Source organism: Salvelinus fontinalis, chromosome 34 (assembly GCF_029448725.1).
Source record: "Salvelinus fontinalis isolate EN_2023a chromosome 34, ASM2944872v1, whole genome shotgun sequence".
NCBI classification, from domain to species: domain Eukaryota; kingdom Metazoa; phylum Chordata; class Actinopteri; order Salmoniformes; family Salmonidae; genus Salvelinus; species Salvelinus fontinalis.
The window spans coordinates 15,196,857-15,222,901 of record NC_074698.1 but is presented as its reverse complement, the minus strand read 5'-3'; the positions used below and the strand labels follow the sequence as shown (position 1 = coordinate 15,222,901).

General features: G+C 42.4%; 5 protein-coding genes across 18 annotated transcripts in view; 2 read left to right on the top strand and 3 right to left on the bottom strand.

Annotated features, from left to right (window-relative positions):
- The window catches only part of LOC129833258 (matrix-remodeling-associated protein 7-like), a 31,370-nt gene extending 30,308 nt beyond the window's left edge, over positions 1-1,062 (bottom strand). For 6 of the 9 annotated variants that reach the window (XR_008756048.1, XR_008756049.1, XM_055897707.1 and 3 more), the window contains exon 1: positions 332-1,061. Coding sequence is in view for 7 of the 9 variants with exons in the window: in XM_055897707.1 (XP_055753682.1) it covers positions 332-646 (315 nt within the window). In the remaining 2 variants the exon portion in view is untranslated. Of the gene's footprint in view, positions 1-331 lie in introns of all 9 variants that reach the window. The other 3 variants (XM_055897712.1, XM_055897714.1, XM_055897711.1) reach the window with 2 other exon arrangements.
- Positions 1,063-4,113: 3,051 nt separating this feature from the next.
- Positions 4,114-14,344, bottom strand: LOC129833256 (bifunctional arginine demethylase and lysyl-hydroxylase JMJD6). The gene is made up of 6 exons (XM_055897705.1): positions 13,926-14,344; positions 12,140-12,528; positions 11,734-12,020; positions 9,380-9,515; positions 8,087-8,225; positions 4,114-7,225 (listed from the first exon to the last, which is right to left on the bottom strand). The coding sequence occupies exons 1-6, from the start codon at positions 14,052-14,054 to the stop codon at positions 7,094-7,096; spliced, it is 1,212 nt and encodes a 403-aa protein (XP_055753680.1). The 5' UTR covers positions 14,055-14,344; the 3' UTR covers positions 4,114-7,093.
- Positions 13,755-15,861, top strand: LOC129833260 (histone-arginine methyltransferase METTL23-like). 2 transcript variants are annotated; one of them, XM_055897717.1, is made up of 5 exons: positions 13,755-13,856; positions 14,943-15,047; positions 15,155-15,392; positions 15,478-15,562; positions 15,644-15,861. In XM_055897717.1, the coding sequence occupies exons 2-5, from the start codon at positions 14,964-14,966 to the stop codon at positions 15,801-15,803; spliced, it is 567 nt and encodes a 188-aa protein (XP_055753692.1). In that variant the 5' UTR covers positions 13,755-13,856; positions 14,943-14,963; the 3' UTR covers positions 15,804-15,861. The 2 variants fall into 2 exon arrangements, with proteins under 2 accessions (XP_055753692.1, XP_055753691.1); XM_055897716.1 differs by lacking the exon at positions 13,755-13,856 and adding an exon at positions 14,422-14,737.
- A 2-nt stretch (positions 15,862-15,863) lies between these two features.
- Positions 15,864-18,910, bottom strand: LOC129833261 (serine/arginine-rich splicing factor 2-like). Of its 5 annotated transcripts, XR_008756052.1 has the most exons (5): positions 18,286-18,910; positions 17,691-17,985; positions 17,120-17,268; positions 16,602-16,671; positions 15,864-16,181 (listed from the first exon to the last, which is right to left on the bottom strand). XR_008756052.1 is itself a non-coding variant. In XM_055897718.1 (3 exons), the coding sequence occupies exons 1-2, from the start codon at positions 18,672-18,674 to the stop codon at positions 17,706-17,708; spliced, it is 669 nt and encodes a 222-aa protein (XP_055753693.1). In that variant the 5' UTR covers positions 18,675-18,909; the 3' UTR covers positions 15,864-16,671; positions 17,691-17,705. The 5 variants fall into 5 exon arrangements, 2 of the variants coding, with proteins under 2 accessions (XP_055753693.1, XP_055753694.1); XR_008756050.1 differs by having other exon boundaries at positions 15,864-16,671; XR_008756051.1 differs by lacking the exon at positions 17,120-17,268 and having other exon boundaries at positions 18,286-18,909.
- Positions 18,911-18,951: 41 nt separating this feature from the next.
- On the top strand, positions 18,952-24,686 carry LOC129833255 (UNC93-like protein MFSD11). The gene is made up of 13 exons (XM_055897704.1): positions 18,952-19,737; positions 19,851-19,906; positions 20,323-20,430; positions 20,591-20,670; positions 20,777-20,873; positions 20,992-21,050; positions 21,244-21,403; positions 21,726-21,766; positions 21,864-21,929; positions 22,116-22,241; positions 22,393-22,567; positions 22,781-22,916; positions 23,109-24,686. The coding sequence occupies exons 1-13, from the start codon at positions 19,642-19,644 to the stop codon at positions 23,268-23,270; spliced, it is 1,362 nt and encodes a 453-aa protein (XP_055753679.1). The 5' UTR covers positions 18,952-19,641; the 3' UTR covers positions 23,271-24,686.
- Positions 24,687-26,045: the final 1,359 nt, after the last annotated feature.

The following is a 26,045-nucleotide window of genomic DNA, read 5'->3' as shown; positions in this document are numbered from 1 at the left end:
CTTTTGGTGGAATTCGTATTTGATGTGAAATAGCCTGCAAGAGAAACGCATTGATGTTACAAATGACGTGCTTAAGCAGCGCGTAAATGGCACAACTTTACACAAAATTTGATTTAAAACGATTTGATTTCGAATACTTTTAATTTAAAAGTAGAGCAATTGCAGTGTTTTCTGTCCAGGTACTATGCAACAAAGGCTGTGATCAGTTCATTAAGTTCTGGAGAGTTGCCAAATAGTCACTTCATCACCTTCAAACCAATTAGTCAAATAATTACCTATGCCCAGATGTTCTATTCATAACAGGTCAATGAAGCTAAACAGAATATCTTACCTCGGGGATAACTTCAGGCTCTTTAACTGTCTCTTCTTCTACAACATGGATCTCTTCAACTACTGGGGCAACTGTTACTGGCTCGGTTATAACTTCAGCTTCTACCACTTGTGGGGGTACCTTCACATTTGGTACTTCCACTACTCCTACTGCAGGTGTCAATACTCTGGCAGGAGGAATGTCGTCTCTGTTGCCTACTTTAACCCGTTTCTTCTTCTCCTCTGGTTGTTTTTTGGGGAGGAATTTGGCTGCCAAGACAACAGCAAGAATGGTAAAGAAGAGCGCAGGGAGAATGATAGACGCGTCAAGTTCCATGATGGTAGAATTATTTAAGGTTCACTTGACAATTGTTATGTTTTCTGCAGATGTAATAAATACTATTTTTATGTGTACATGCAAAAGTGTCCCTCTTTATAGCAGATGCCAGCTGGTGTGTAGGTCAGAGTGTAGTCCCGCGCGCACTGTAGATCATCTCACCGCGCTTCCACTAAACACGATCGTATACACCTGCTGGTGTAAACGCAGGCTATAAAACTGAGCGTAATTTCGGTCGAGTTCCCCTCCTCAGTCGTTGCATTCATCAACCAATGGTTGCGTGCAACGTCATAGACTGTGCCGTCGAGCACCAGTTTGCTATAATAGAGGTTTCAAGAGAACTTGGAACCTGGAAAAACGATTTTTCTCAGACGGAGCTCGTTTTTTCCCAGTTGTCTTGAACTCACTGAAGTCAAAGAGTTCCGAGTCTCCAGTTGTCTTGAACTCACTGAAGTCGAAGAGTTCCCGAGTCTCCAGTTGTCTTGAACTCACTGAAGTCGAAGAGTTCCGAGTCTCCAGTTGTTTTGAACAGCAATTTTCATATGATTGTATTAGCTGGGTCATTCCTACATTGCGGTGCCTTCCTTTTCTGTCCCTAGGAAATATCACTTCTTATTTATTTTAAAATGTGGATTCCACAAGGCTTTAAATAAAAGGTCAGGTGTCCTTTACCTTAAAAACACAAAAATATGGATATTGAAAGGGAATTTTATGCATTTTGAACATTTTGTTTCAGTGGAGGTAAGCTTTTTTGCCATGGCCCCAGGTGTTGTTCAGCAAGTAACACGAAAAATACAGTATAAGCCATAACATATTTAAAATCTTTCTTCATTATTTTATAGTCCTAGTTAAATTCTCTCTTATCAATAAAGTTTTTTTCATGATTATTGTATATATATATATATTTTTTTCTGTGTGTCCCTGATATTACCTTTCACCCTGTTAGTTTGTTGTAATTCTCCTTTTAAGAAAACAACCCCTTCCTGCAATGACACCACATTCAGGAAGTGTCATCATGTCTTTGGTGGGAAACAATGGTGCAAAGCTAAATAAATATAAACACTCAGTTTTATATATTTTTCCACATTTCATGTTAGTCTGTATGTCCCACTCATACATTTCCACCCTGTTGGGCTAAATTATAGAGAAATGTAGCAACATTTCTAAATGTTAAAAAATGTGTGATAGAGAAGTTAAAATCCTGTTCAAGTGGTCACCATTTTGCTAGCTCAATCTTTCTCACTCGCAGAGCTATGGCTAATTTAGGCTCCAAATATTTGATATTTTCCTGACACCACACTCCGAGAGCCCTCACCTGCTCCCTGCAGGCTGACTCGTTCATGTCGTTTCTAATGATTGAACTTTTATGTTCACTGACTGAGAGAACAAGAGGTTATACCTACATAACACAACCCACATGGACATTTAATCATGTCGATAACATGAGTGGTGGAGTACGTAATAATGTTGTTAATTTGGAACCGTTTTCCTGTATGTGGGTGGCAGAAATAATTCACATGAGCGGTCATGAGTAGATGTGCTTGTTTTGAGATTTAAGCAAGAGCTACATGTAGCCACGTGTGCACATTTGTTCATACCCTTTGATAGTGAGTTATTGGCCCAGTTATAGATTATTTGAAATGGGGGAGTGATTACTTCCTACAACACAACACGTGTGCATTTCTAGTCATCTTTGAAAAGTGAGTCAAGTAAATAGCTTTTTTCTTGTCTTAAAGGGGCAGTGTTGTATTTTCAGACAGGGTTGAATAAACTAAGTAGCCAATAGGCAGAGGGTAGCATAATTTGACTGATTCTCTGTAATAACGGTATGGGAATAATGATGCATTTTATTTTGTAAAGTGGTTCCTTGCATCAAACAGCACAACAACATTCAGTCACCTCCTTGTCTGAAGGACATTAAACAGATTAATGTCAAACCCTGCATGTTTTTTTTCAAGTCTCATGGAATATAGGCCTACAATGAACACCACACATTGGCTGCTACTGTAGGCTGAATGATAGCTATTTCCATGTTAAAATGTTACGGGATGCATTTTCTCCATTGTTTCTGATGATAGGCCACTCTGGTAGGCATATCATTAGGATCAAATAGCCACAGTAGCCTACTTGATTACAGTTAAAACTGTAACTTAAAGTGGGTACAGCCTCAGTGTTCACAGTAAACGTGCACCGGACGTTGCACAGAACTTTTACAATTTTCAAGTTTGCGCTCAGCAGACCTGATATTTGCTCAGTGCCGAAAACAATTAGAGGGAACATTGGTTGTAGGCCAAACCATTCAGATGCTACAGACATTTTCTGGTCTGATAAACTGCGCTGTAGCTCTGACACTTTCAACCGCAAATGTGGAAGGGTCACATAGGCGAATGCAGTGGACTGAGACGCAGCCCATGCAAAAAAAAACATCTCTAGCTTAACCTGACAGATTTTGATGGGGATTTTTGTATTATGTTACTTGGATTGACGCACTGATGTGTCAATAGACTCTAGGGGATTTTAAAGTCGCCATTGGCCTCTTGGCGAAATCCCTGAGCGGTTTCCTTCCTCTCCGGCAACTCAATAAGGAAGGAAGCTTGTACAGTATATTTGTATTGACTGGGTTTATTAATACACCATCCAAAGTGTAATTAATAACTTCACCATGCTCAAAGCGATTTTCAATGTCAGTTTTTTATTTATTTAAAAAAATGCCCCAACCTACCAATAGGTGCCCTTCTTTGCAATGCATTGGAAAATCTCCCTGGTCTCGAATCTGTGTGGGTTACAGAAATTAGGTAGTCACTGTTATTGCATACAGAGTAAGTTCACATTACATATTATGTGCCTTGCTAAGCACATTTTTCCTCCTGAACTTATTAAGGATTCCCATAATAAAGGGGCTGAATACTTATTCACAAGACATTTCAGCTTTCAACTTTTTTATTAATTTGTAAAGATTTTGAAAACATAATTCCACTTTGACATTACAGGGTATTGTGTGTAGGCCAGTCACAAACACATGTAAATGTAATCCATTTTAAATTCAGGCTGTAACACAATTAAATGTGGAAAAAGAAGGCACTGTATTACCCATACGATGTTCGCAATGTCCATGAAAACAAACGTGTGTGTACTCAGATCACTGAATATCCCATTCCAGCCAGGCAGATTCCAGCCAGCCATACTAGTGACGTACTGCTTCCTCAGTATTTATGATTCACTAGGGTTTGCTTTGGCAACTACCATCACAGGTACCAGTTTAGTAATCTTACAGATGCTAAAACTATTAAACTAACAACTGCAACACTACTGATATGGGGTTAAAGGGGCTAAGGGTAGGCCAATGGTTTTGGATAGTTAGTTGAACAATTTGATTTAGTTGAAAATCTATAAACAATCTGTAAAGGGATTCTGATAAATTGGGATGAAACTATGGATATGTAGAATGAAACACACTAACACGTTGCTGCATGAAAAAATGATTTATTAACTTTGATCTAGTTAGCGTCAAGGTATGTCTGGGTGTACATCTAAATATCTTAAAATGGCTTCCTCATCATTCTCCTTTATTTGCCCTGATCTGGCCAGACAGGAAAGGTGAAAGCCCTGATCTGGCCAGACAGGAAAGGTGAAAGCCCTGATCTGGCCAGACAGGAAAGGTGAAAGCCCTGATCTGGCCAGACAGGAAAGGGGAAAGCCCTGATCTGGCCAGACAGGATAGGTGAAAGCCCTGATCTGGACCGACAGGATAGGTGAAAGCCCTGATCTGGACCTACAGGATAGGTGAAAGCAATATGACAGAACCCTAATAGAGGGCTTCCTTTTTCCAGTCCTGTAGATTTGGATCAGTGCGGCTGAAGGGAAGAGGTCGACCAAAGGAAGCCACATTAGACAACTGAGATGTACCCACGTAGGCTCCTGGTTCACACCATTCCCCCATTGGCTCCAAGGCACTAGGTGACCGACCCCAGGGACCGTAATAGTGCTAAATGCTTGACATGAGGTGAGCACCTAATGGATTAAAAACAGCGCAAACACCAGACGCATTGACCACAAGTAGCAACACAACCTCTCATCTGCAGGCCAATGACAGTATCAATTGGTGCTTATAGGCACTTTTGTCTAAAGACAGTGGAAAACACCTACTGCACAGACATACAGCAATTCACATATTTCAAAGTACTTTCAATAATTTTAGATGACAAAGCCAAATTTTTAAAACACAAAAAAACAGTATTCACTTGACTCCATGTTAACCCCACAGAACAAAGTTATACAAGCAGAAACTGCATTTAAACCATTAACTTGTATTTGCTGAATAACAGTAATGTTTTAGCTAGTTGCTTTTGTTTGAATTTACACTAACGAAATACAAAGCAGTTGAATCATTGTAGAGCAGCATATGCCACATAACCTAGAAGCCACTTGGAAAGAACCATGAATTTAGTCTGTCCAAAATATCTACCTATCCCCTCACATAAAATGTATTTGCAACATTTCACAAACCCCCTTACTGTATCTTCTGGACTGTAACCCCAACACACTAGTGCCAAGCTAGTGTGAGAACTCTGGCATTGGTGCCCCCTTCTGTATGCGATGGAGAATATAAAATGGTGGCTCAGAATGAAAACACAAGATCAAACACCTCGGGCTCCTTTCCTGGAAAGAGGTTCATTCTAATCTTGGACTAAAAGGCATCCATGATAGAGACTTCTGTGAAAGCGCTTTTTGGACCAGGAATAGGCATGATTTGGGTCTGGGAAACCAGCATCTACAACAGGGGTGTTACACTCATTTTGCCCCAAAGGGCCACATTCTGTCTTCACTGAGGTCCACTTGTATTGGTTATATTCCTTGCTGTCAAAATTGTCAAAAAAATTGTTCTCTATCCATCAAATTTTCTATGCTCCCCGACTGTCTAGCTTTCATTTCGATGACTGTTAAGAAGCTGGACAGAGTTTAGAGACTATAAATTATGTCCACTAATTTCTACACAGTTTAGATTTGGTTTTAGGCATGCCAATTGAGATCATTCCCTGGGAAAAAAATACAAATACAAAAAATTGACACCCCTGATCTACAGTATAGCCGTGTAATTTCAAATAAATTGAATAGTTTGATTTCATTCATCTTAAAATGTTGATTAATATAGCAGCAAAGGGCACACTTTTACACGAGACACAATAACAATTGTTATCATACAAATTTGAAAATTGTGTGAGTAACCCATATGTAATTAAATTAATTCCGAGTGGTGCAGCGATCTACGGCACTGCATCTCAGTGCAAGAGGCATCACTACAGTCCCTGGTTCGTATCCAGGCTGTATCACATCTGGCCATGATTGGGAGTCCCATAGGGCGGCGCACAATTGGCCCAGCGTCATCCGGGTTTGGCCGTCATTGTAAATAAGAATTCGTTTTTAACTGACTTGCCTAGCTAAATAAAGGTTAAATAAAATAAAAATATATAATAATAATTAAAGTTATAGAAACATTACATAACCAGGCAATATTGTTGTGGTTTCTTGGGTGGAATTTTGTTGTTGATAGCCCAACATTCATTTGTGGCACCTGAGAGTGATTAATCTTACCCAACCTGGAGCTAAGGGAGTATAGTATAGGCAATTTCCTCCTAAAAGGTCAAGCTTTTGAATGTCAAGCTGAACCGGCTAAATCTCAGTCAGGGGGGATCCCTTGGCCTTTACAGTTGTTGCTGGGTGACTTGGGCTATTCTTGAAAAAGCTGTTGTTTCACTAGACATGTGTGCATTAGTCTGCACTACAGATGCCAACAGCAGATAAATATGATATCATTGCTTTCTAGATTTGTTAAATGGTCTTGACTGCATTGTGGACTGTTGATTTGCTAAACATTTAATTTAATTAACTGATTCTGAATTAACTGTTTTGATTGCACAACTCTGCCATGATAAAACTCAACTGGCATCCCATGTACTGCAAAGTAAAGTCAATCCAAAGCACACCTATCCATCCATCATCTCACTGTGAATAGAAAACATTTCCCCACTGAGCAACATAAGACCATGGCACTGTAGAGGAGACAGGCCAGCCTGATAGGCTCCCTGCCTCAGCCCCAGTACCTGGTGTACAACAAGGCAACAGCCCACCTCTCTCCAAAGGTCAACACCCCTCCCTCGCACTGAAATACTGCTCTTCCCACACCCCACAAGCAACAGCAATATAGATTAACATTTGACTAGAAGCTGAGCGGGTGCAGATAAATCTCCAGCAGGTCCACGCCTCAGGGGGAATCTCCTTTATCACAGCCTAGGGTTAGGCTGGCCCTCTTATCTATCCAACAGACTGACAGAGGGCCACCAGACTCTCCTTTGGAGACACACAAATGAAAACAAACAAATTGGCCGCTCTTCATGCGAGAGTCCCCCTGGGTGTGGCCTTTTGGCGAGGCGGGGTGGAGCGAGGGGGTCACCGGGAGGAGCTGCGCTCTTTGCTGACACAGTCGTCCTTGGTGCTGCTGTCTCCGTTGGATATCATGCCACATGTCTTCCTCTTCTTCCGCCTGTGAGACATGGCGTCCCCCTCCGAGCCCGACTCAGCCTGCAGGGAGAGAGGGGCAAACCAGAGAGGGGGGGGGGGAGGTCTTGGATACATCTCTCCATAGAACATACTACATATCTATTACATTCCATTTACATAATAGGGGGGACTAGGTGTCACTGTCCCTTATACACACTGTCTACTCACAAACACTCATTAACAATTTAACATGCTATATACAGACAATCATCTGATGACAGTAGTGTTCTTGTTCAACCAGTAGAATACCTAAGTCAGCAGAACAGAATATTCTCTCCAGGGGGAAGGCAGGGCCTACCAACCATTATACAAGGGTAACCCCCAACCTCCACCCAACAGCCCAACCCAACCTGATATGGATGTATATGTAACTGGAGGGGCATGCTGTCCACCAAGCTATTCAACACCAGTTCCCCCAGTTCCAGAAACCCAAGGTCACGTTTCTGTGACCCAGCAGGACAACTTAGAGGGAACAATATAACCTTAACATGAAAGGCATTATATAGGAGCGTGTTAAGGCAGGGGTGTGTAATATATGCTCATAGTAACTTGTTGTAATTTCTTCTAGACTTCCGTCATCTCTGACTGCCTTCTAAATGTAATATCAAGGCATGTTGTTGCCTGCATGCAGTAGTGAGAGAGACAGGACCTTTGCATTACAGCGTTTCAGAGTGAGGGGAAGTGTGTGGCTATATACAGTATGTGTGGCCGTTTCACATGCACATGTGTGGCAGACCCCGTGACATCTGCCCGCATGTGAACAGGTGCCTGCTGCCTGCTATCTTACACCCAGCTCAGGGGTCCCTAGAGTAGGGGGCTACTGTATATTCATGTGTGTGAATGTCACACTGTATGTGTTTTTTTTGAGGGAACAGGATGTACCTCTGAGTCTGAGTCAGAGGAGCTGGAGGAAGAGGAGGAGGAAGAGTCACTGGAGCTGTCCGAGGCGATGCCAGTCGATTCCTGGAGGTCCACTTTGTCTGCCAGGGTAGCAATGTCTGGCCTCTCCTGCTTCAGGATACTAAGAGAGAGATTTTATGTATGAAAATAAATACCCTCCTTGTGGAAGTTTGTGGATCTGGGTGCAAATATATTAGAACATTATCATTAAATACCATGCAAAGGAATATCAGAGGCCATTCTTATACAATGTATTTTCCCATTGAGGTACCTACAAAGGCAGATATGGGTGACATTTTTGCAAAAACTACTATAAACCTCAATCTGGCAGTATGAGTTAATTTGAAACATCTCTTCAGCAAGGTCCATTATAAGGAGGTGACTATTTATGTATTGCTTGGTTTACAAACTCTAGTTAAATAATCACACAATATAATGCACATTGTTGAAGAAGCTACAAATTAAATTACGCTGACAGATTATAAATGAGTTTGCAGTAGTTTTTGCACAAATCAGTGCCCCTTTGGACCACGAAAATGTTTCCCAATCTATGGACTGGGGCTTTTGGTCCTCGCTGCTCCCGGGTCTCGTGGGTGGGGAAGAAGCATCAGCACTTGTGCCTTTGCACCAGGACATCCCAGGCACTCGTACCCAGAGGTTCAATGTGGATGCCAGTGCCAGAGCGGGCATGACCCATTCTTTACAGAACCTGCCAACACACTTTTTATTGGTTCCCATAAGTTTGGAAACCCAGAACCAAATCTTACATGAATGCTGCCCTCTGACCAGCTACTGGATTTGATGGGAGGGGGTGGTTGTGAGATGTTTGGCCTAGTGCGAGTGGCAGAACCAGGGCGGATCCTATAGACCAGATGTAATCAACTCTTACCCTACGAGGTCCGAAGCCTGCTGGTTTCCTGTTCTACCTGATAATTAATTGCACACCTGGTGTCCCAGATCCAATTCAGTCCCTGATTAGAGGGGAACAACGAAAAAACGAGTTTGGGGGCTCTAGAGGTTCACATCTCCTCCTCTATAATCATCTCGGCCATCTAAGGGCCAAACTAACCCGTTCCCATCCGAAAATTCTAAAGATGCCAGGTAAAAGTTCACCCCTGCTAAATCGTAATTGGTCCAAATAAACAGTGATGGAAAACCCAGTTCGTGCAGAATTGTTCCTCATATTCCACAGCCTCCCGACAGACAAAATATTTAAAAGTTTCTTCTTTCACGAGGTGTTCCTACAGCTGTGGGGGTTCTGTTAGGAGTGCTTACCGATACCACTTCCTTGATAGTTTGGGCCGGCCCCGTACAGTTTTATGCCACACGATGGGGAAGTTGGTGGTGCTGGCAAAGTTCTGAGTGATAGCGATGGTGGTGTCCATGTTGAGAACCACATGCCACCAGCCTCCTAGAGAACAAGCAACAGAGATGACCAGGATTAGGATCACCAAACCACAGAAAAGAAAACACAGAATGGCCACGGTGTATTTTTGTACATCTGACCTTCTCACATGGCAGAAAACATACTCTGTCTGAGGAAATCTTGATGAAAATCTTAGTTATTAGTTTCCAAGACCTTTATGGAGTGGAGGAAGAGGTAGGTGGATAGACATAAATAGTAAGGTATGGATGGACATCTTCAGAGGAGACAGAACAGCCTGTCCAACAGGTTTCTGCTCTTGAAACAAATACACTCCCTCAAATACACTCTCTCAGCCATCAGGACCTAATATTCTGGTCTCCAACTTGAGTAAACAGGAAAAGTTCAAGATCTGGACCAGATCCAAAGGAAACAGAGTTTAATCCCGTCTTGTCAGTCAGTTAACGCAGGAGGATGCAGGGTATTAGGGTAGGTCAGTAACACTGGATTAACCTCTGCAACTATGTCGATCACTGAGCCCTACAGTGTAAGTGTGGTTGTAAACAAGGTGGTGGCTACACTTCTTGTTTATATTCATGGAGAGAGCTAGCAGAAACTGGATAGCTAGGATAGCCCAGCTACATAGTGAAAGTGAAAAGCTGTGAATACATACATTACATATCACCAGACAGTTTATTACATACAAAATGGATGTACAGTGAGTCATGTGGCCGTGGCTTACTATATAAAGCATGCAGAGAGGCATCAAGTTACTGCTCGATTAAACATTAGAATGGGTAAAATGAGTGACCTAAGCGACTGAGTTTGGTATGATCGTTGGTACCAGGCACATTAGTTCCAGTATTTCAGAAACTGCCCCCCTCCTGGGCTTTTCACGCACGACAGTGTCTAGGGTTTACAGAGAATGGTGAGACAAACAAAAAACATCTAGTCAGCAGCAGTCCTGTGACCTCTCTCATGGATGAGAGTTAGAGGGAGAATGTGAAGAATCATGTAAGCTAACAGGCTGGCCACAAACAGACAAATAACGGCGCAATACAACAGTGGTGTGAACGTCATCTCAGAGCGCACAACTCTTCGGCCCTTGTCACGGATGGGCTATTGCAGCAGACGAATTGCAGCTAAAAACAAGACGACGCTGCTGCAGTGGGCACGCGATAACCAACACTGGACAATTGGAAAGTGGAAAATCATTGCCTGGTCCTACGAATCCCGGTTCCTATTGCGTCATGCTGATGGCAGAGTCAGGATTTGGTGTAAGCAGCATGAGTCCATGGACCCATCCTGCCTGGTTCAGGCTGGTGGCAGTGGTGTATTGGTGTGGGGAATGTTTTCCTGCCACACGTTAGGGTCTCTTGATATCAATTGAGCAACAAATGTTTCCGACATTTTGTAGAATCCATGCTCCAAAGAATTCAGGCTGTTCTGGAGGCAAAGGGTGGTCCAACCCGGTACTAGATGGGTGTATCTAATACACTGGCTGGTGAGTGTATGGCATACATACACACACACGTATACACACACACATATATATATACAGTACCAGTCAAAAGTTTGGACACATCTACTCATTCAAGTGTTTTTCTTTATTTTTACTATTTTAGGCTATCTTCAGTATACCACCCCTACCTTGTCACAACACAACTGATTGGCTCAAACACATTAAGGAAAGAAATTCCACAAATGAATGTTTAACAAGGCACACCTGTTAATTGAAAAACATTCCAGGTGACTACCTCATGAAGCTGGTTGAGAGAATGCCAAGAGTGTGCAAAGCTGTCCTCAAGGCAAAGGGTGGCTAATATAAAATATATTTTGATTTGTTTAACACTTTTTTGGTTACTACATGATTCCATATGTGTTATGTCATAGTTTTGATGTCTTCACTATTATTCTACAATGTAGAGAATAGTTCAAATAAAGAAAAACCCTTGAATGAGTAGGTGTGTCCAAACTTTTGACTGGGACTGTATATATGTATATATAAACACACAATTATAATTCATGTATTCACAGCACATAACATTGGTATATCACTTCTCATCAAAGACCTTTCATACTCATTGTATATTCTGCCCTACTTTTATATAATATATTTCCTAACTAACTGAACCCTGGCCTATTCAGATCTTGACAAATGATTCAAAATCGCTGAAGATTAAACTACTCTCTCTCCAGCCAAACAGTATTCAAAGTGAAAGACAGACCAGACATGTCTATAAAATGGCAGCAGTAGCCCACTGACCAGGAACAAACACGGTCTCCCCTGGTCCCTGCAGAATCTCCAGTGGTCTGAACTCAGCAGGCCAGGTAGGCTGCTGGGTGCGTGGGTACACCACGTTAAACCAGGTGATGGCCTCGTCCTGCTGGTTGCCCCCGTCCTCCCGGGTCACCTTGATCAGCTCCCGGGGCGTGTGGGTGGGGAACAAGCACCAGCGCTTGTGCCCCTGCACCAGGGCATTCCAGGCACTCGTACCCAGCGGGTCAATGTGGATGCCAGTGCCAGAGCGGGCAGGACCCATTACAAACCATCTGAGAAAAAAGACAGAAAAATAAAGGGACAGGTGTTACTAGAGTTAGTTCAACTTCACAGAACATACAATAACATTGCAGCTATTTTAGTTAAAAATGTTACTGAGAATAGCTCTTACCTGTAAGGAGGCCGGCGCTTCTCCCCGGCGAACTGGAAGAGGTCGTCCCTAAAGTAAACTGGCACCTGGTAGTCCTCCAGCAGTTTACGGCGCTTGGCGTGCTCGCCGTAGCTGCTGTCGAAGATATAGAGTGGGCTGTCGTCCTGTGTGGACTCCAGGTACTCCACGTAGTACTTCATCTTCATCTTCACAGAGTAACCGTCGTTGTCCTCACCACACTTGAACTTCTGGTTGCGGTACTTACGTTTGAGGCGCTCCATGGTCCACTTCTCGCGGGCGGGCCAGGTGTCCTGACAGTTGAGCAGCACCACAGGTTTGTAGGGCCTCTCGAAGCGCTGGATGAACTCCTCTGCGCTGAGACGCAGGGTGTCCACACGCTCAACATTGTCCTGTGAGACACATATGTCATGTCAGTTTGTGTGTGCGAAAGAGAGAGGGTTGAGGGCTACATTTCATGAATGTACGACTACTTTAATCAATAACCTTTCTACCAATATAAATGACTTTGTACTGAATTCAAAGGGAACACTAGTCATTTCTGACTTAATGTAGTCATTGGGCCTAGTATTGGTCTCTCGGATGAACTGTTTTTGAATGCAATGCAACCAACTGGAACATTAAGAAATAGACTCGGAGGAAGACCATTTGATATAGTCTGATCTGGGACAAAGGGAATACAAAAGGTCATGGGCATTTTTGTTCTGCTTTTACATGGATTGACGGGGTATGAAAGTCACCTTAATTTATTTATTTTACCATTATTTAACTAGGCAAGTCAGTTAAGAACCAATTATGTTCAATGACAGCCTAGGAACAGTGGGTTAACTGCCTGGTTCAGGGGCAGAATGACATTTTTACCTTATCAGCTCGGGGATTCGATCTTGCAACCTTTCGGTTGCTAGTCCAACGCTCTAACCACTAGGCTACCTGCAGCCCCAGGTTAAGGTTAAGTTCAGAAGCTCAACCCCAAAAGAGAAGGAATAAAACAAAAATGCTGATTTGAGTTGTTAACCTATAGGACAACTCTTGAAACTACCTAAGCTTTGTGTCATGGGTATTCTTAGCAACCCAGAGCAGCCCTTCTTAACTCTTGTGATGAAAACAAATCTCCTGTTGAACCACTTGGCAATAACCCAGTGTCCCACATGGAGCAAAGAAAATGCGATCCAGTGGGCTTATTTCAAACATACAGTTAACAATGAAGTTGGTTGTAAGATCAATGCATTATCAATCATACATTGTTGTAGTGATTGTGTCAATATAACAGTGTTTTATCAGGATACACTGTGGAAAAGGAATGGGCTTTCCTACCATTGTAGTTGTTTATCTCTGAGGACAAGGGCAATAATTCCTACAGACATAATATAATTACAGTCTTCTTATAAAATATAAACAGTGGATCGAGGTGGACAAAATACCTCCATCAGCTGTCAATTGGGTCTGAGAACATGGGTCACTAGGCTGGCTACCTGTTGGTGGTGACTGGCTAATATTCACATGTAAGCCTCAATGAAATACTAATGTAACAATGTTGTCACGTTTTCACAAAAAATTAACTATACACCGTCAAACTCATGTGGTCAATAATTAACGGAATGGGCTGTGGCACACAGTGTTTGAGTCCAGACTGACCGATTTGACAGTTGCGCCAATGAAGACTGTTGTGCGCTGAAAGTACAGCAGCAGCCTACGTGACCATCGGTACTGGTTTTGTAAGGTGAAACGTGTTGAAAGAGCTAACATGGCTAGCTAGCCTAGCATGGATAGCTTGCTACCGACAGTTTACCTTCACTGAGCGGTGTGACACATCGAAAGTCTCGCAATAGTCATGTTTCGTCCAGTCTGAAGAGTCCTTCAGCTCAGGTCTGGCGCTCCGCTTCGCCTCTTTGATCCTCTTCTTACTTTTATGGTTCATTCCTGCGAATTTAGGAACTTGAGTTAGCTAGCTAGCTAGACTGGTGTGCATAGACAAACACATTTGCTAGCTTGACTTGCTAGTAGTGAAGCGAACGTTAGTTGAGTGGCTAGTCTGGAGTTAAAGTTAAACGGTAAACAACTTCATACGAGTACTGTGTTGGTGTTACTGAAACACAACACGTTGGCCTTAAAATTAAGATGCTGTTCTATGTGCACTTTTAATAGCGAGGAGGAAGCTGCCCGGATAAAATTAGCTAAGCAGCGAACTACAACAATGCTCTTGCAACCAAACCCGGGGTCACTACAATTTGAAACCCGCCCACTCAGAGAGCCGTAAGAAGCTCGTTGGCCACATACAAGCGCGAGCCATAAAACCGATTGGATAAAATGTGGAATACGCCTTCCCACCAGTCATTAGCACATGTCATTGGCTGTATACGTTCTATGTTTTCCCGTCCTCCAGCAGACAGTCGCAAGCGTGTCTGTTTTTTTTAGAAGGGAAGGGTGTTATGATAGTAAACGTATTGTTTTACCACTGAATTTATTTACTAACTCTCACTTTCACAATTGGGAAGTTAAATGGAAAACAGAGTAACTGAGATGTCCAACATAGTGCAGAAATCGTTCACATTCGAAGAATACGAGGACCCAAAGCAGTCACTGAATGTTTCCATCCCTGAGGTTCTTGCGCACTTTCTAATCCACACTTGTTCCTGTAAATAATATTGTTCGCCTACAACTGCATTGTGGTAATTGGCCCTGAAGCCTGCCGAGTTCCTTGGAGAGGTGTACAGAAGATATCCAGCCAGGCAGACTTTTCTGAATCAATGGAAGTTGACATTCATCATGTGAACTGTAATCTTGTCGTTTCTCCCCTCTGTACTAGGTCCTTGATCCACAATATGGGATGCATGTATGGCCCTGTGCAGTAGTATTAGCACAATATGTGTGGACACATAGGGAAGAGCTGACGCACAAAACAGTGCTAGAGGTAATTTACAATCGGTCTACTCTCCAATTCACTTATTTACCATGTAAATGTGTAACTTGTTTCTAAAACAAACTATTGAATCAGAATGCACTGCTGTTTGTTCACAGCTTGGGGCTGGCGTGAGTTTACCTGGTGTGGTGGCAGCAAAGTGTGGGGCACAAGTGATCTTGTCAGACAGTGCAGAACTTCCACTGTGTCTGGAGAACTGTAGGCGCACCTGTGAAGTGAATGAACTGCCCAATGTGCTTGTGGTGGGTATTACCTGGGGAGAAGTTTCCCCAGACCTTCTGCTCCTCCCTCCATTAGACATCATCTTGGGATCAGATGTTTTCTATGAGCCCGAAGGTGAGTTCAGACTGACCGGTTAGTTTTGAAAAATTTGAACAGATCGTTCAGATCTGTAACTCAACTGTGAATTTACAACTTTCAGATTTTGAAAATGTCCTGGTGACCATCTCCTTCCTCTTGAGGAAAAACCCCAAGGCCCAATTTTGGACAACTTACCAAGAGAGAAGGTATTACCTTTCAGGACCAGTCCATGGCTGTCAGTAAGGTCAAGTAAACATTACTCATTTTGAATCGTCTTCATGTTTCAGTGCCGATTGGTCCATAGAGGCATTGCTGCACAAATGGAACCTGAAGTGTCTCAACATTCCACTGGAGAAATTCCATGCCAACAAAGATCAACTAGCTGGGTCAACACTTCCTGGAAGCCATACTGTACAAATGATTATAACTGAGGACAAGGAAAGCTGAATGTTTAAGTTGTATAGTAGTGTTCTGTTAAAGTTTTTGAATAAATTGATAACCCAAATGTTTCAGAAGACAATTTTTATTAGCTTTCACATTGGACACCTATACAGACTCTTGCAAGGGGGAAAAGGAATGCACAAAGGGCAAGACAGAATGCATTAAACAAAATTAGCACACCATACTTAGTGCTCTGAATTAGAGAACATTTTAACTTGTTGACAGGCATTCTACTGATGGTGAATTTGTAGCAGCCATTTAAGTTGGGCACCATCACAGCATTGTAGCCACAGGGGCATTCCGGAGAACACTGGAAACAGCCAAGCACTGCAACACGCCACCTTAACAGCTAACCAGCAATACTCAACTGCTACACAACTGCGCCTAGTGCACAAAAAATACAGGAGAGAAGATTAGAGTCACAATGAAATTAAACAAAGCTACACAGCAAAGTTGACCTGCAAGTAAATCTGTGCCTGGTTCTTTCCATACTTATTCTAAAAGCTCTATCCATTTGAACTTCTGTAATGGCCTTACACCAACCCTATATCAGTTCTCTTCATGAAACCCAAAATAACAGTTGTAAAAGCTAGGCCATCAAATCTTCACTATGACAGATTTAGATAACAAAAATAGCCATGCAGTCCAACAAATTGAAATCCCAGCAGTTTTAGCCCATCTACCTCAAAAGCACATTAAGTATAGTTTTTATTTTTAAACATTGCACAATGAAAGACAAGCAGTCTGGGCAAATGAAAAAAAAAGAAAATACACAAAGCCTTCAGATCAAGATACAATAATAACCTTTTACACAGAAATCATTGTTTGGACAGGGTCCTCAGTCTGAAGTGTGACGTCCTCATTGGCATCTCATCTGAAAAATGTTTGAAAGACAAAATGTAAGAAACAGGTGTTGGAAAACAAATAACTAAATTTTCAACCTCTAGTAAAAGAAGTGGCGATGACTTGTTAACTCTACCACCCCTCCCTTCAGATAGACATGGAGACACCTCCAGGCCATATTCATGGGGTAATCAGCTGGCAATGTAATGCCAACTTCATGTGCATAGCACATTTCCCCCATATTAGTAGGAAACTAGTCTACATTTGAAAGAAAAAGCCAAATCAAAAGCTATGCAAACCCGTTTCTGATGGTTGAATTTTTTTGGTTCAAGGAAGGAACCAAACGTCAAGAGACGCTCATGAGAAACCAGTCAGACAAACCTTGGTTCCCTCCTGAGCACAAGTCTTTGCACCCAAAAAGCAGAGAGCATGACCTGGAGGACAATGCAAGGCGTCTGTCCATTGTCCTGCAGACGTACCTCAACACCACCCCAACACTGACTGCAACCTGCAACCGGCCTGCTCCATAGCAACCCCCACAGCAGCAGGTGCCCGGACAGCTCACACACCCAGCTCACTAACTGCTCATACTGCCTCAAACTCCTCTTTTGCAAACAGGATTCCGCAGCTTGGAGGAGAGAATTCCAGATTTTTTTTATGAACATTTTATTTTTATGTTAAAAGTGTATTCTCAAATGCCACATATGTACAATGCAAGAATGGACCTAAATTTCCTCCACACTGATAATGAACTGGAACATTGGGCAGGACAGAACAAAATAGTGACAAAGGAATAGTCCCCAAAATCCATCAAATGTGGGTTTAAGGCAACCACCATATGGGGCAGTGTTCCATTCCTCTTTGCCATGCCCAGTGTTACAGTAATATGCATAACCACTTTGAGGTGGAAAGACTTAAAACAGTTAACATTGTCAAGACATCCCACAACCAACCCCCTTCTATTCAACCACAGATAGCCATGGGAAAGGGAGACAGTGCAAATCCATCCCACACATCACATAAGGTCCCATCTCCTTGCCCAACACATACCATTTTGTCAGTCATCTATGGGGTTTCAGCTCCATTCTCCCCAGGTGACTTGGGCTGGCTCTTGGATCTTGATCTTGAGGCTCTTTCCGCAGGGGTGTGGCTGCGGGAACGGGACTTTGACTTGGGAGACTTGGATCTGGAGCGGGACCTGGACGGGGACTTGGCCTTGTCTCTCTTGGGGGAGCGAGACTTGGAGCGAGAGTAGGAACGAGACCTTGATCGGCTGTTGCGGGAGCGGCTGCGGGAACGAGATCGGCTTCTGCTCCGGGATCTGCTGCGTCTCCGACGCCTCGGACTGGTGAGGAGAAACCAGAGTAAGTTCGTTTTGTCGAGTTATCGCTTATCTAAAAACAGTTGTAAACGTAAGGCCACAACACCCTCAAAACGCTGCTAAGTTACCAGGTCAATGAACGATGCTTGTAATGGTGGCTGATTGACGCTACAATCGAAACAAGGGCCGTTAAAACATTCAAGTTCCTAAACAAACATTATACATCAGAGCTAACGTTAATTTAAAAAATCATAGTTAAAAATGAAAAACGACCCAATCGAAGGAGAGCTAGAGCATCTACTTAACCATGTGCTCAGCTCTTACCTCCTACTTCGTCGGCCATCACCCCCGTACCTCCGGGGTGCACCTCCACGCCGACGGTCACCACGATCTCCACGGTCACCACCGCCTCCATGATGAGAATCTGGGGGACGTCCGTAACGGGCCATCTGGACTCTTAGCTCGCGTCCGTCCAGCACGGCACCATCCATTGCGTCCATCGCATCCTCTGCGTCCCGCTTGTCATGGAATCGCACAAAGGAGAACCCCCTGCTCTCTTTCGTATAACGATCTCGGGGGATGTAAACATCTCCTACCCTACCATACTTTTCAAAGACACGGCGAAGGGTCTCGGGTGAGGTTCGGTACGTCAGATTATCTACTTTAAGAGAAGTCATGCCCTCAACATCGGGCGGGGGCCTACCATAACTCATGTTGCCTTAGTTAGCTTAGCTAACAAACACGCAACGGTACTACCAGAAAATGTGGGTGAAAGGTCAACACCCGCTTAAAGTTTTTGATTAAAATTATCGTACTTAATCAGCCTGCTCGCAATATGTCGAGTTTTTCTTTAAAAAATGCAATATAGCTTTCCAAATTTATGACGATTTCCTTAGCACCGACCATTTGTTAGAACGAGATGTTGTCCCTTGCTCCTCCTCGTTGAATGGGGTTGACGAGTAACGCTGCTGCGTATTTATTTGGAGGGAAAAGCAACACATCTTAAAATTACACATTTTAAAATCATAATTCAATGCACCAAAATATATTATATTATATACAAATAACTCGGAGGGGACACAAATGAAAAATACTTTCAATTGAGTAATGCTTTTTATTTTTTGACCCGGAAACGAGATTTCCGTCAGACTATAGCAAATAAACTCAGTTTCCCAGTGGGCTTTGGGTTGTACGCCTTGAAATGACAGCTGACTATCTCACATGACGAACAGTTTTGCTCACTGAAAAATATTCAAAGACCATTTTTACACTAGACGGGAGAAAAGTATCGTAGCCTAGTACATTATTGTTGGATTCTTTCTAGGATTTGAGTCCATATGGTATCTCCACAAGTCGTTATTGGTTTGCTAACTATGTAGCTTGCACAAACAAGGACTATACAGTGCAGCACCCGACTCGGAAATTGTTTTCTTCTCAAGTGGCAAACAGACAAAAGCAAGGAAATACTTACTATAGTGATTATTTGGTAGCAGATCTACCTAGATATGTATTGTCTTGACAATAGCTAATATTCATAGTATAGTAGTATATCCTTTCTACAGATTTGCCACCAAGGTTGTTTTGATTCTGTTCTTCTTCAGATGAGCTGTGGACCCCTTCAGAGGTTTTTTAACTAACCCATTTCGTCAAGTAATATTACAGTGACACCCTGCAGCAAGCATGGGTCCAGAGGGAAAGACACTCTTGAACATCATAATCCTGGGTTTTGGATTTATGTTCATGTTTACTGCTTTCCAAACATGCGGCAATATAGAGGTATGGTTGAACTGACAAATGATACATACAAATTCAAGCCACACAACTGTAGGGAACCTACAGGGGAAGTTAACATTGATGGTGTCAATTGTTTATGTCTCATGCTTTTTCAGCAAACTGTGATCAAGAGTTTCAACAGTACTGAATTCCATGGGAGTGGATACACAAGGTAATTCATTGTGATGCTGAAATACTGTGACTTTGACCGATGTGGCTCCTATGATATAGATTAGAACTGTTGGAAAATTGTAATCCTGTCTCTCTCTCAAAGAGGTCTCCAAAGGTAAGTAATTGAATCTGCCCAGTTTTGGCAACAAGTTGACTTTCAGTTCTCTACAATATCCCAGTTTCCTGAGGTATTTCGTAAATAACATGCATATGACTATGGTGTTGTAGGGCCTCGTCTGTGACATCTTAATGACACCACCCGTGACAGGCAAACACCAGGCTTTTTAAAATTCAAACACATCCTTATTGAATAAAATTCCTGCACTTTTAGCCATGTTGCTAACAATTTCTATGAATAGTGGTATTACATTGGCGCAATATCATCTAATTCGTTTTTACACGTGTCTTTACATGTAGCATGGCCATCATCTATGGAGTTTTCTCTGCATCCAACCTGATTGCTCCCTCAGTAGTGGCTGTTATAGGACCCCAGTTGTCCATGTTCTTTAGTGGACTAGTATACAGGTGAGCACACTCTTTTGACCTTTCTTTAAATCAACCCACTGAGGCCTATACCTATTTACAGAACTGTTTATTTATCTATTCTCTCTGAGTGTGCATAACGTACTTGTTTTCATTAGCTTATTCATGATGTTAACACTGTCCAATGTTTTATTTCCATCAGTGGATACATTGCAATGTTCATCCACCCCTACACTTGGAGCTTCTACACAGCGTCTGTAGTTGTTGGAATAGCGGCTGCAAGTAAGAAGACTGTGGTATTCTTACTTGAGAATTAACGACTTTTATTTCCTATCACCACATAACCCTCATTCTTTTCTCTTTCAATCTCTTTCCATCTGTGGCCTAGTATTGTGGACAGCTCAGGGGAACCTACTCACCATCAACTCTACAGATGCCACCATCGGCAGGAACAGTGGTATTTTCTGGGCCTTGCTACAGTTCAGGTACTTCTTCTAATCAGCATAACTGTATTGATTGCATCACTGTTTACCATAACTTTTTTACTCTGGTACTGAATCTATGGTGTTAGACTGCCTAACATGTATCTATCCCATTTTGCAGCTTATTCTTTGGAAACATGTATATTTATTTTGCCTGGCATGGCCATGTTCACATATCAGGTATGTCACCAGTTTTGGTTAACTTTTTACTATAACAATGTAGATATCTTTTGAATGTATTCTACTTAGATTCATGAGTCCTTTCCCCTTTCCTTTTTATAGTATCTAGCATTCCCTAAGTTCCCTTAACACAATGAGGAAATCTCATTTTGGCCATAAGTTGCTGACGCGTGCTGTGTGTGTGTGTGTCTAGACAAGGATCGCCAGACGGTTTTCATCTCTCTCACGGTCATCAGCCTGGTGGGCAGCTTTCTGTTCTTCCTGATCCAGAAGCCGGAGCCTGAGGCCACACCCTCCGAGGCGTCTGAGTCACTGCTGCAGACTGAGTCCACAGAGAGCGCCTCTATCGTCGTGTGAGTGCAGTCTGCAGACATGCTGGGATGGAAAACATGGTCTAGGTCTAACATTAGAGTAAACTAGCACAAGAACATTTTTCCTTATCTACCCTTTTATTGACCAGAATCACACATGTTGTCCTGCATACATACACATGTTAAATATTGATATACTAATAGATATGCCATACAAATGGTGTTTGTGCATTCTGTACCTGCTGTTGTATGTAAGGTACTTTCTATTCCTCCACAGGCCTGGGTTGAATCTGGATAATTCTGTATTCCTTTATGTCTGGAAAGGCTGTACTTAAGTTTATTTATGGATTTCTCTTCCTTGCAGAGCGACTCCAGGTCTCGGTTCCCAGGCTCTGGATGCTTTCAGTGAGTCAGAGTTCATTGGTTGCTTCTTACTTCAATCTGTCATGTCAGCAACAAAGGCCCAGAACTCAGCTGACTGATATGTGCCCTCTTCTTACAGAGAAAGCGTTGCAGTTGTCTGTCACTAAAGAGATGCTACTGCTGAGTATCTCCATAGCATACACAGGTGGGCAAATTCATTCCAATTAATTCCGAAAAAAAATGGTTTGGGCTATTTCCAATATGAGGAACTTCTTTCAGTGGATGCTAGTATAGAAATATAAACGGATGCATATTCAATTGACATTGAGTATGTTTGAATGCGTAACCCTAGGTTCTATGTGTGTAACTCTTGCTCCTTCTCTACCTTCAGGCCTAGAGTTGACATTTTACAGTGGGGTATACGGGACATGTATAGGAGCCATGACTCAATTTGGGGACGATGCTAAGAGTCTGATCGGGCTCTCTGGTATTTTCATTGGCCTGGGAGAGATCCTGGGTGAGTCGAAGCCATTTTTTTAATCTTCAGTGCTGTTTCGGATCACATGACACACGTGAGGTTTGGAAAGCAGATAAACTGGTTGACAGGAAGGGACTGATGATTCGAGGAAGTCAACGCTTCTGTTTTAGCTGTGCCTCTGTTTGTCCAGGAGGGGGCGTGTTTGGGATGCTGAACAAGTGCAACCGGTTTGGGAGGAACCCTGTTGTGCTGCTGGGGCTGATCACTCACTTCGTGGCCTTTTACCTGATCTTCTTGAACATCGCCAGTGATGCCCCTATTGCCCCAGAAGAGGGCACACACCTACAGGCATACATCACCCCCAGGTACACGGCAGGGCTTACTCAGTTGGCCCATAAAACAATGACCATGGATTACTATTACAACAATTCTACGTAGTTTGCATAAGAATACAGCAGGTCAGGACATGAACATTATGTTAAGTGTAGCAGTAGTGCATAATTGCATTTGAACTCTATCGGGCTACTGCAGATTGTAAGGTTTCATGTCTGTATTAACCTGGGATGTTGTCTGTTCAGTGTTGAGGTGGCTCTGCTGTGCAGCTTCCTGCTGGGCCTGGGGGACAGCTGCTTCAACACCCAACTGCTGAGCATTGTGGGATTCATGTTCCGGGAGGACAGCGCTCCTGCCTTTGCCGTTTTCAAGTTTGTCCAGGTACATTGATATCTGTTAGGCCTACACACACGATATGGTTTGCTATCTATGGTGATAATGTATTACTCTGAATGATTTGAAGAAATATAACATTGAGCTATTTGCTTGGTATATTCCTTGATGATTTCCAATACTTGCTAACCACAGTTGCTGTATTACAGTGGTATAACTTGGTGCTCTTGTCCTCCACAGTCCATCACTGCAGCCCTGGCCTTCTTCTACAGTAACTATCTCCTGCTGCACTGGCAGCTGCTCATCATGGTTGTGGTGGGCTTCCTGGGCACGCTATCCTTCTTCGTGGCTGAGTGGGTGGTGGTCTCCAGCCGACGGGACACTGACTATGACAGCATATGACAACCTATGGGAGGAGGGGGTCACGGTGAGAGGAGCTATTCACAGCTGGACGGGTCATCCGGGGAAGAGTCGGTGTAACAGCTTCCTATCAACGTAGCTATCCTTTGGAATCCTTCAACTGACAATTTGACTGGCCCACCTCAGCCCCAATAAGCAGAGACTGTAGTAACGCTGTTTTAGCACAGTCATTCACAGCTCTTTTGATTGTTGCCTTTCAAGTGGAAGATACACTTAAATACTGTATATTTTACTTTACTTGGAGTGAATCAGTTGTGCACAGAGGAGCTTTTATTTTCATGTTCAATATCATTCACTGTGCTTCTGTCTTCATGTAGAAGTTCAGCTGGTTGGTTTCAATATGCAGTAGTCATTGACTAAGGCTTGGCTAGACTGCTATTCCTACCAAGGTTTCCAGTCTCAACATGAATCTTATTATACTACTTAAATTTGATTGAAGAAGAAAACGTAGTACAGTCGATTCTTAATAAGCGCACATTGGAAATGTACAAACTCTGTTTACATGCAGTACAGTTTATCAGTTCAAATTAAAATACACTTTTCACTTCTGCATGCTCAGGTTTAGTATACACATTTAGAACACTCCCAAGCCATTGCATTTATCAGGACTCCACTGCAACTAGATTTCTTGTAAGATGGCATTTGTCGCAAAGGGAGAAATTACCAAGACAAGATATAGACTAGCTTATTGCAATTTAAATTATTTTTGTTATAGTGATATCTGTATGAAATTGTTGAACAATGCTCTAAATGTTATTTCTTTGTCAATATTTGCAGCACACTTTCAGAGTATCTGTAGTATTCCATAGGTTTTGTCAAAAGTGGGATCCAAAAGGCCATAGATAGTGTATTGAGGATGATGGCATGGCTGTTGGATGAATGGTGAATTACAAAATGTAGACCAGAATTTTTGTGTCTAAACTGCTCTAGGTTATATTGCTCTGTTAAAATGTCACATTGAAGAACTCTTGAGCGTATGAGTTTATAAGGCTATGGTTTTATTTAGAACTCACATTGAAACAATGGCCTTTGCACTCTGCAAACATCAAGCATTTATTTTTTGTTCTACATTTTCATCATGCAATTTCGATTGAGGTCACAAACTGTTTACAGTGTTTGTGCTCCTCCTTGCCAAAAATGTGAAGTTGAATTCATGAATCATTTCATTCATTGTGTGGATTGCTTAATGTAGAGTTCAGTTCTGTGGCACATGAAAACTGAGTTTGAAGATTGTTCAGAGCTATTGGATGTGAGGCAATCAATAGGATTTTGAGGGAATAAACTATGTGTTTTGGATTATGAACTAGATTTTATACTTGAATGTAGTTACTTAGAAAGGCACCAGGATATGCACGCTTGTTTTTTAAACATTATTATAAAATTGTTATTTTGAGCCTTTTTTTCGTGTCTGTATGCTCCTTTTTGCATACCTGGGGTGAGAACAGGTGATGCTTTGCATACTTTCTCAACAACACAACCCTTGTCCTACCTGATGAGGATTTGATGCCCGCCTCTGCCTTGTTGCTCAGCAACCAGGGACGCTGTGAGTCACAATGTGGGATGCAATTATTGTGTAATGGAAGGAGGCTACATCCAATCACAAAAGAGAACTGTACTCACTGTCATTGTTACGTCCAATACGGTTCTATGGTAGGCGTGAGAGATTAGAACCAAATTGAAACGATTTCTAAAACAAGGTTAGAAATGGCATTGGAATAAGAAACAGCCGAGATTGAGTAGCAACGAAAAGGTGTTGAAAAGTAACTGTGTAGGGAATATTTAATTCTAATTTACAGACAGTTTTTTATTTAGTACAGAAGAATCAAAGAGTATTTTTTTCTATAATTTTACATTTCTATTTTTTTTGCGTTCGATCCTGTCGTTTTTTTAATCTTATGTTATTTAATTGAATCCTTCTGGCGTTGAATTTTTACAAAATAAGATGGCAATATTGGAAGAAGATATATCTTTCATATCCCTCGTAAATACTTTTTAATAACATTAACTCAAAAGTAGTGTGAGACAAAATGTCAACTGACATTAGTTTGTTCGATTTGGTGAACCTGTCGATCGGGACACCTGAAGTTGGAGCTGTCAACTTCAATGCATTGCATACCCTCCTCCACGCTATCCTGGGACACCTGAAAATCCAAACTGTGACCACCGACTGGAGAGAGCAGGATGCCCCGCCACAGGAGCCCCATGGCCCGCATCTGACCAAGTCCTCTAGCCGGTATCATCACATGGAAGACAAACTTCGGCAGATAGAGAGACAGATGGCCGCGCTGGAGAAGCTTCCTAGCGGTACTGATCTTCTGAGCCGCACTGCCTCAACCACAACACCGGTCAACGACTTGTGGCAGCTGATGCAGCTCCGCCGCAAGGCTCAGGCGAGTGAGGACGGCGTGTCCAAGGTGAGACAGGCTCTTCCTCAAAATGTAATTATTAATATCACACTGTCATCGCTGAGTTATAATTGTATTATAAATTGAAATAATGTCAGGTGAAAGTTGAACACTGCTGCTGTGGCAGTGCTGCCTCCCTTGATCAACAGTCAAAACTGTGTTGAAACTCTGATTTGTTTGTGATGCACAATTTTGCTTGTCATAAGATAGGCGCCAAATCATTTTGGGGAATCTGTCCCAAAACAATTTTGTGGTCAAAGAAAAATGGCCATAACAGTCAAGAAATAGGATTACATTACAGTTCCACTGGGTATTCTAGACTAGACATCCATCTTGGGACAGATGTTAGAGT

What these genes read in the sequence shown, in the direction of transcription:
- LOC129833256 (XM_055897705.1), bottom strand. Translation starts at nt 14,054, where the DNA reads ATGAACCATAAAAGTAAGAAGAGGATCAAAGAGGCGAAGCGGAGCGCC. An exon ending in GGAGACCGTGTTTGTTCCTG is followed by an intron (nt 9,516 to 11,733) that starts GTCAGTGGGCTA and finishes CTTGTTCTCTAG; the next exon opens with GAGGCTGGTGGCATGTGGTT. An exon ending in CTATCAAGGAAGTGGTATCG is followed by an intron (nt 8,226 to 9,379) that starts GTAAGCACTCCT and finishes TCTCTCTCTTAG; the next exon opens with TATCCTGAAGCAGGAGAGGC.
- LOC129833260 (XM_055897716.1), top strand. Translation starts at nt 14,636, where the DNA reads ATGGAAAACAGAGTAACTGAGATGTCCAACATAGTGCAGAAATCGTTC. An exon ending in CGCACAAAACAGTGCTAGAG is followed by an intron (nt 15,048 to 15,154) that starts GTAATTTACAAT and finishes GTTTGTTCACAG; the next exon opens with CTTGGGGCTGGCGTGAGTTT. An exon ending in ACAACTTACCAAGAGAGAAG is followed by an intron (nt 15,563 to 15,643) that starts GTATTACCTTTC and finishes TTCATGTTTCAG; the next exon opens with TGCCGATTGGTCCATAGAGG.
- LOC129833261 (XM_055897718.1), bottom strand. Translation starts at nt 18,674, where the DNA reads ATGAGTTATGGTAGGCCCCCGCCCGATGTTGAGGGCATGACTTCTCTT. An exon ending in GATGGCCGACGAAGTAGGAG is followed by an intron (nt 17,986 to 18,285) that starts GTAAGAGCTGAG and finishes TCTCCTCACCAG; the next exon opens with TCCGAGGCGTCGGAGACGCA.
- LOC129833255 (XM_055897704.1), top strand. Translation starts at nt 19,642, where the DNA reads ATGGGTCCAGAGGGAAAGACACTCTTGAACATCATAATCCTGGGTTTT. An exon ending in TTTAGTGGACTAGTATACAG is followed by an intron (nt 20,431 to 20,590) that starts GTGAGCACACTC and finishes TATTTCCATCAG; the next exon opens with TGGATACATTGCAATGTTCA. An exon ending in TGTTGGAATAGCGGCTGCAA is followed by an intron (nt 20,671 to 20,776) that starts GTAAGAAGACTG and finishes TCTGTGGCCTAG; the next exon opens with TATTGTGGACAGCTCAGGGG.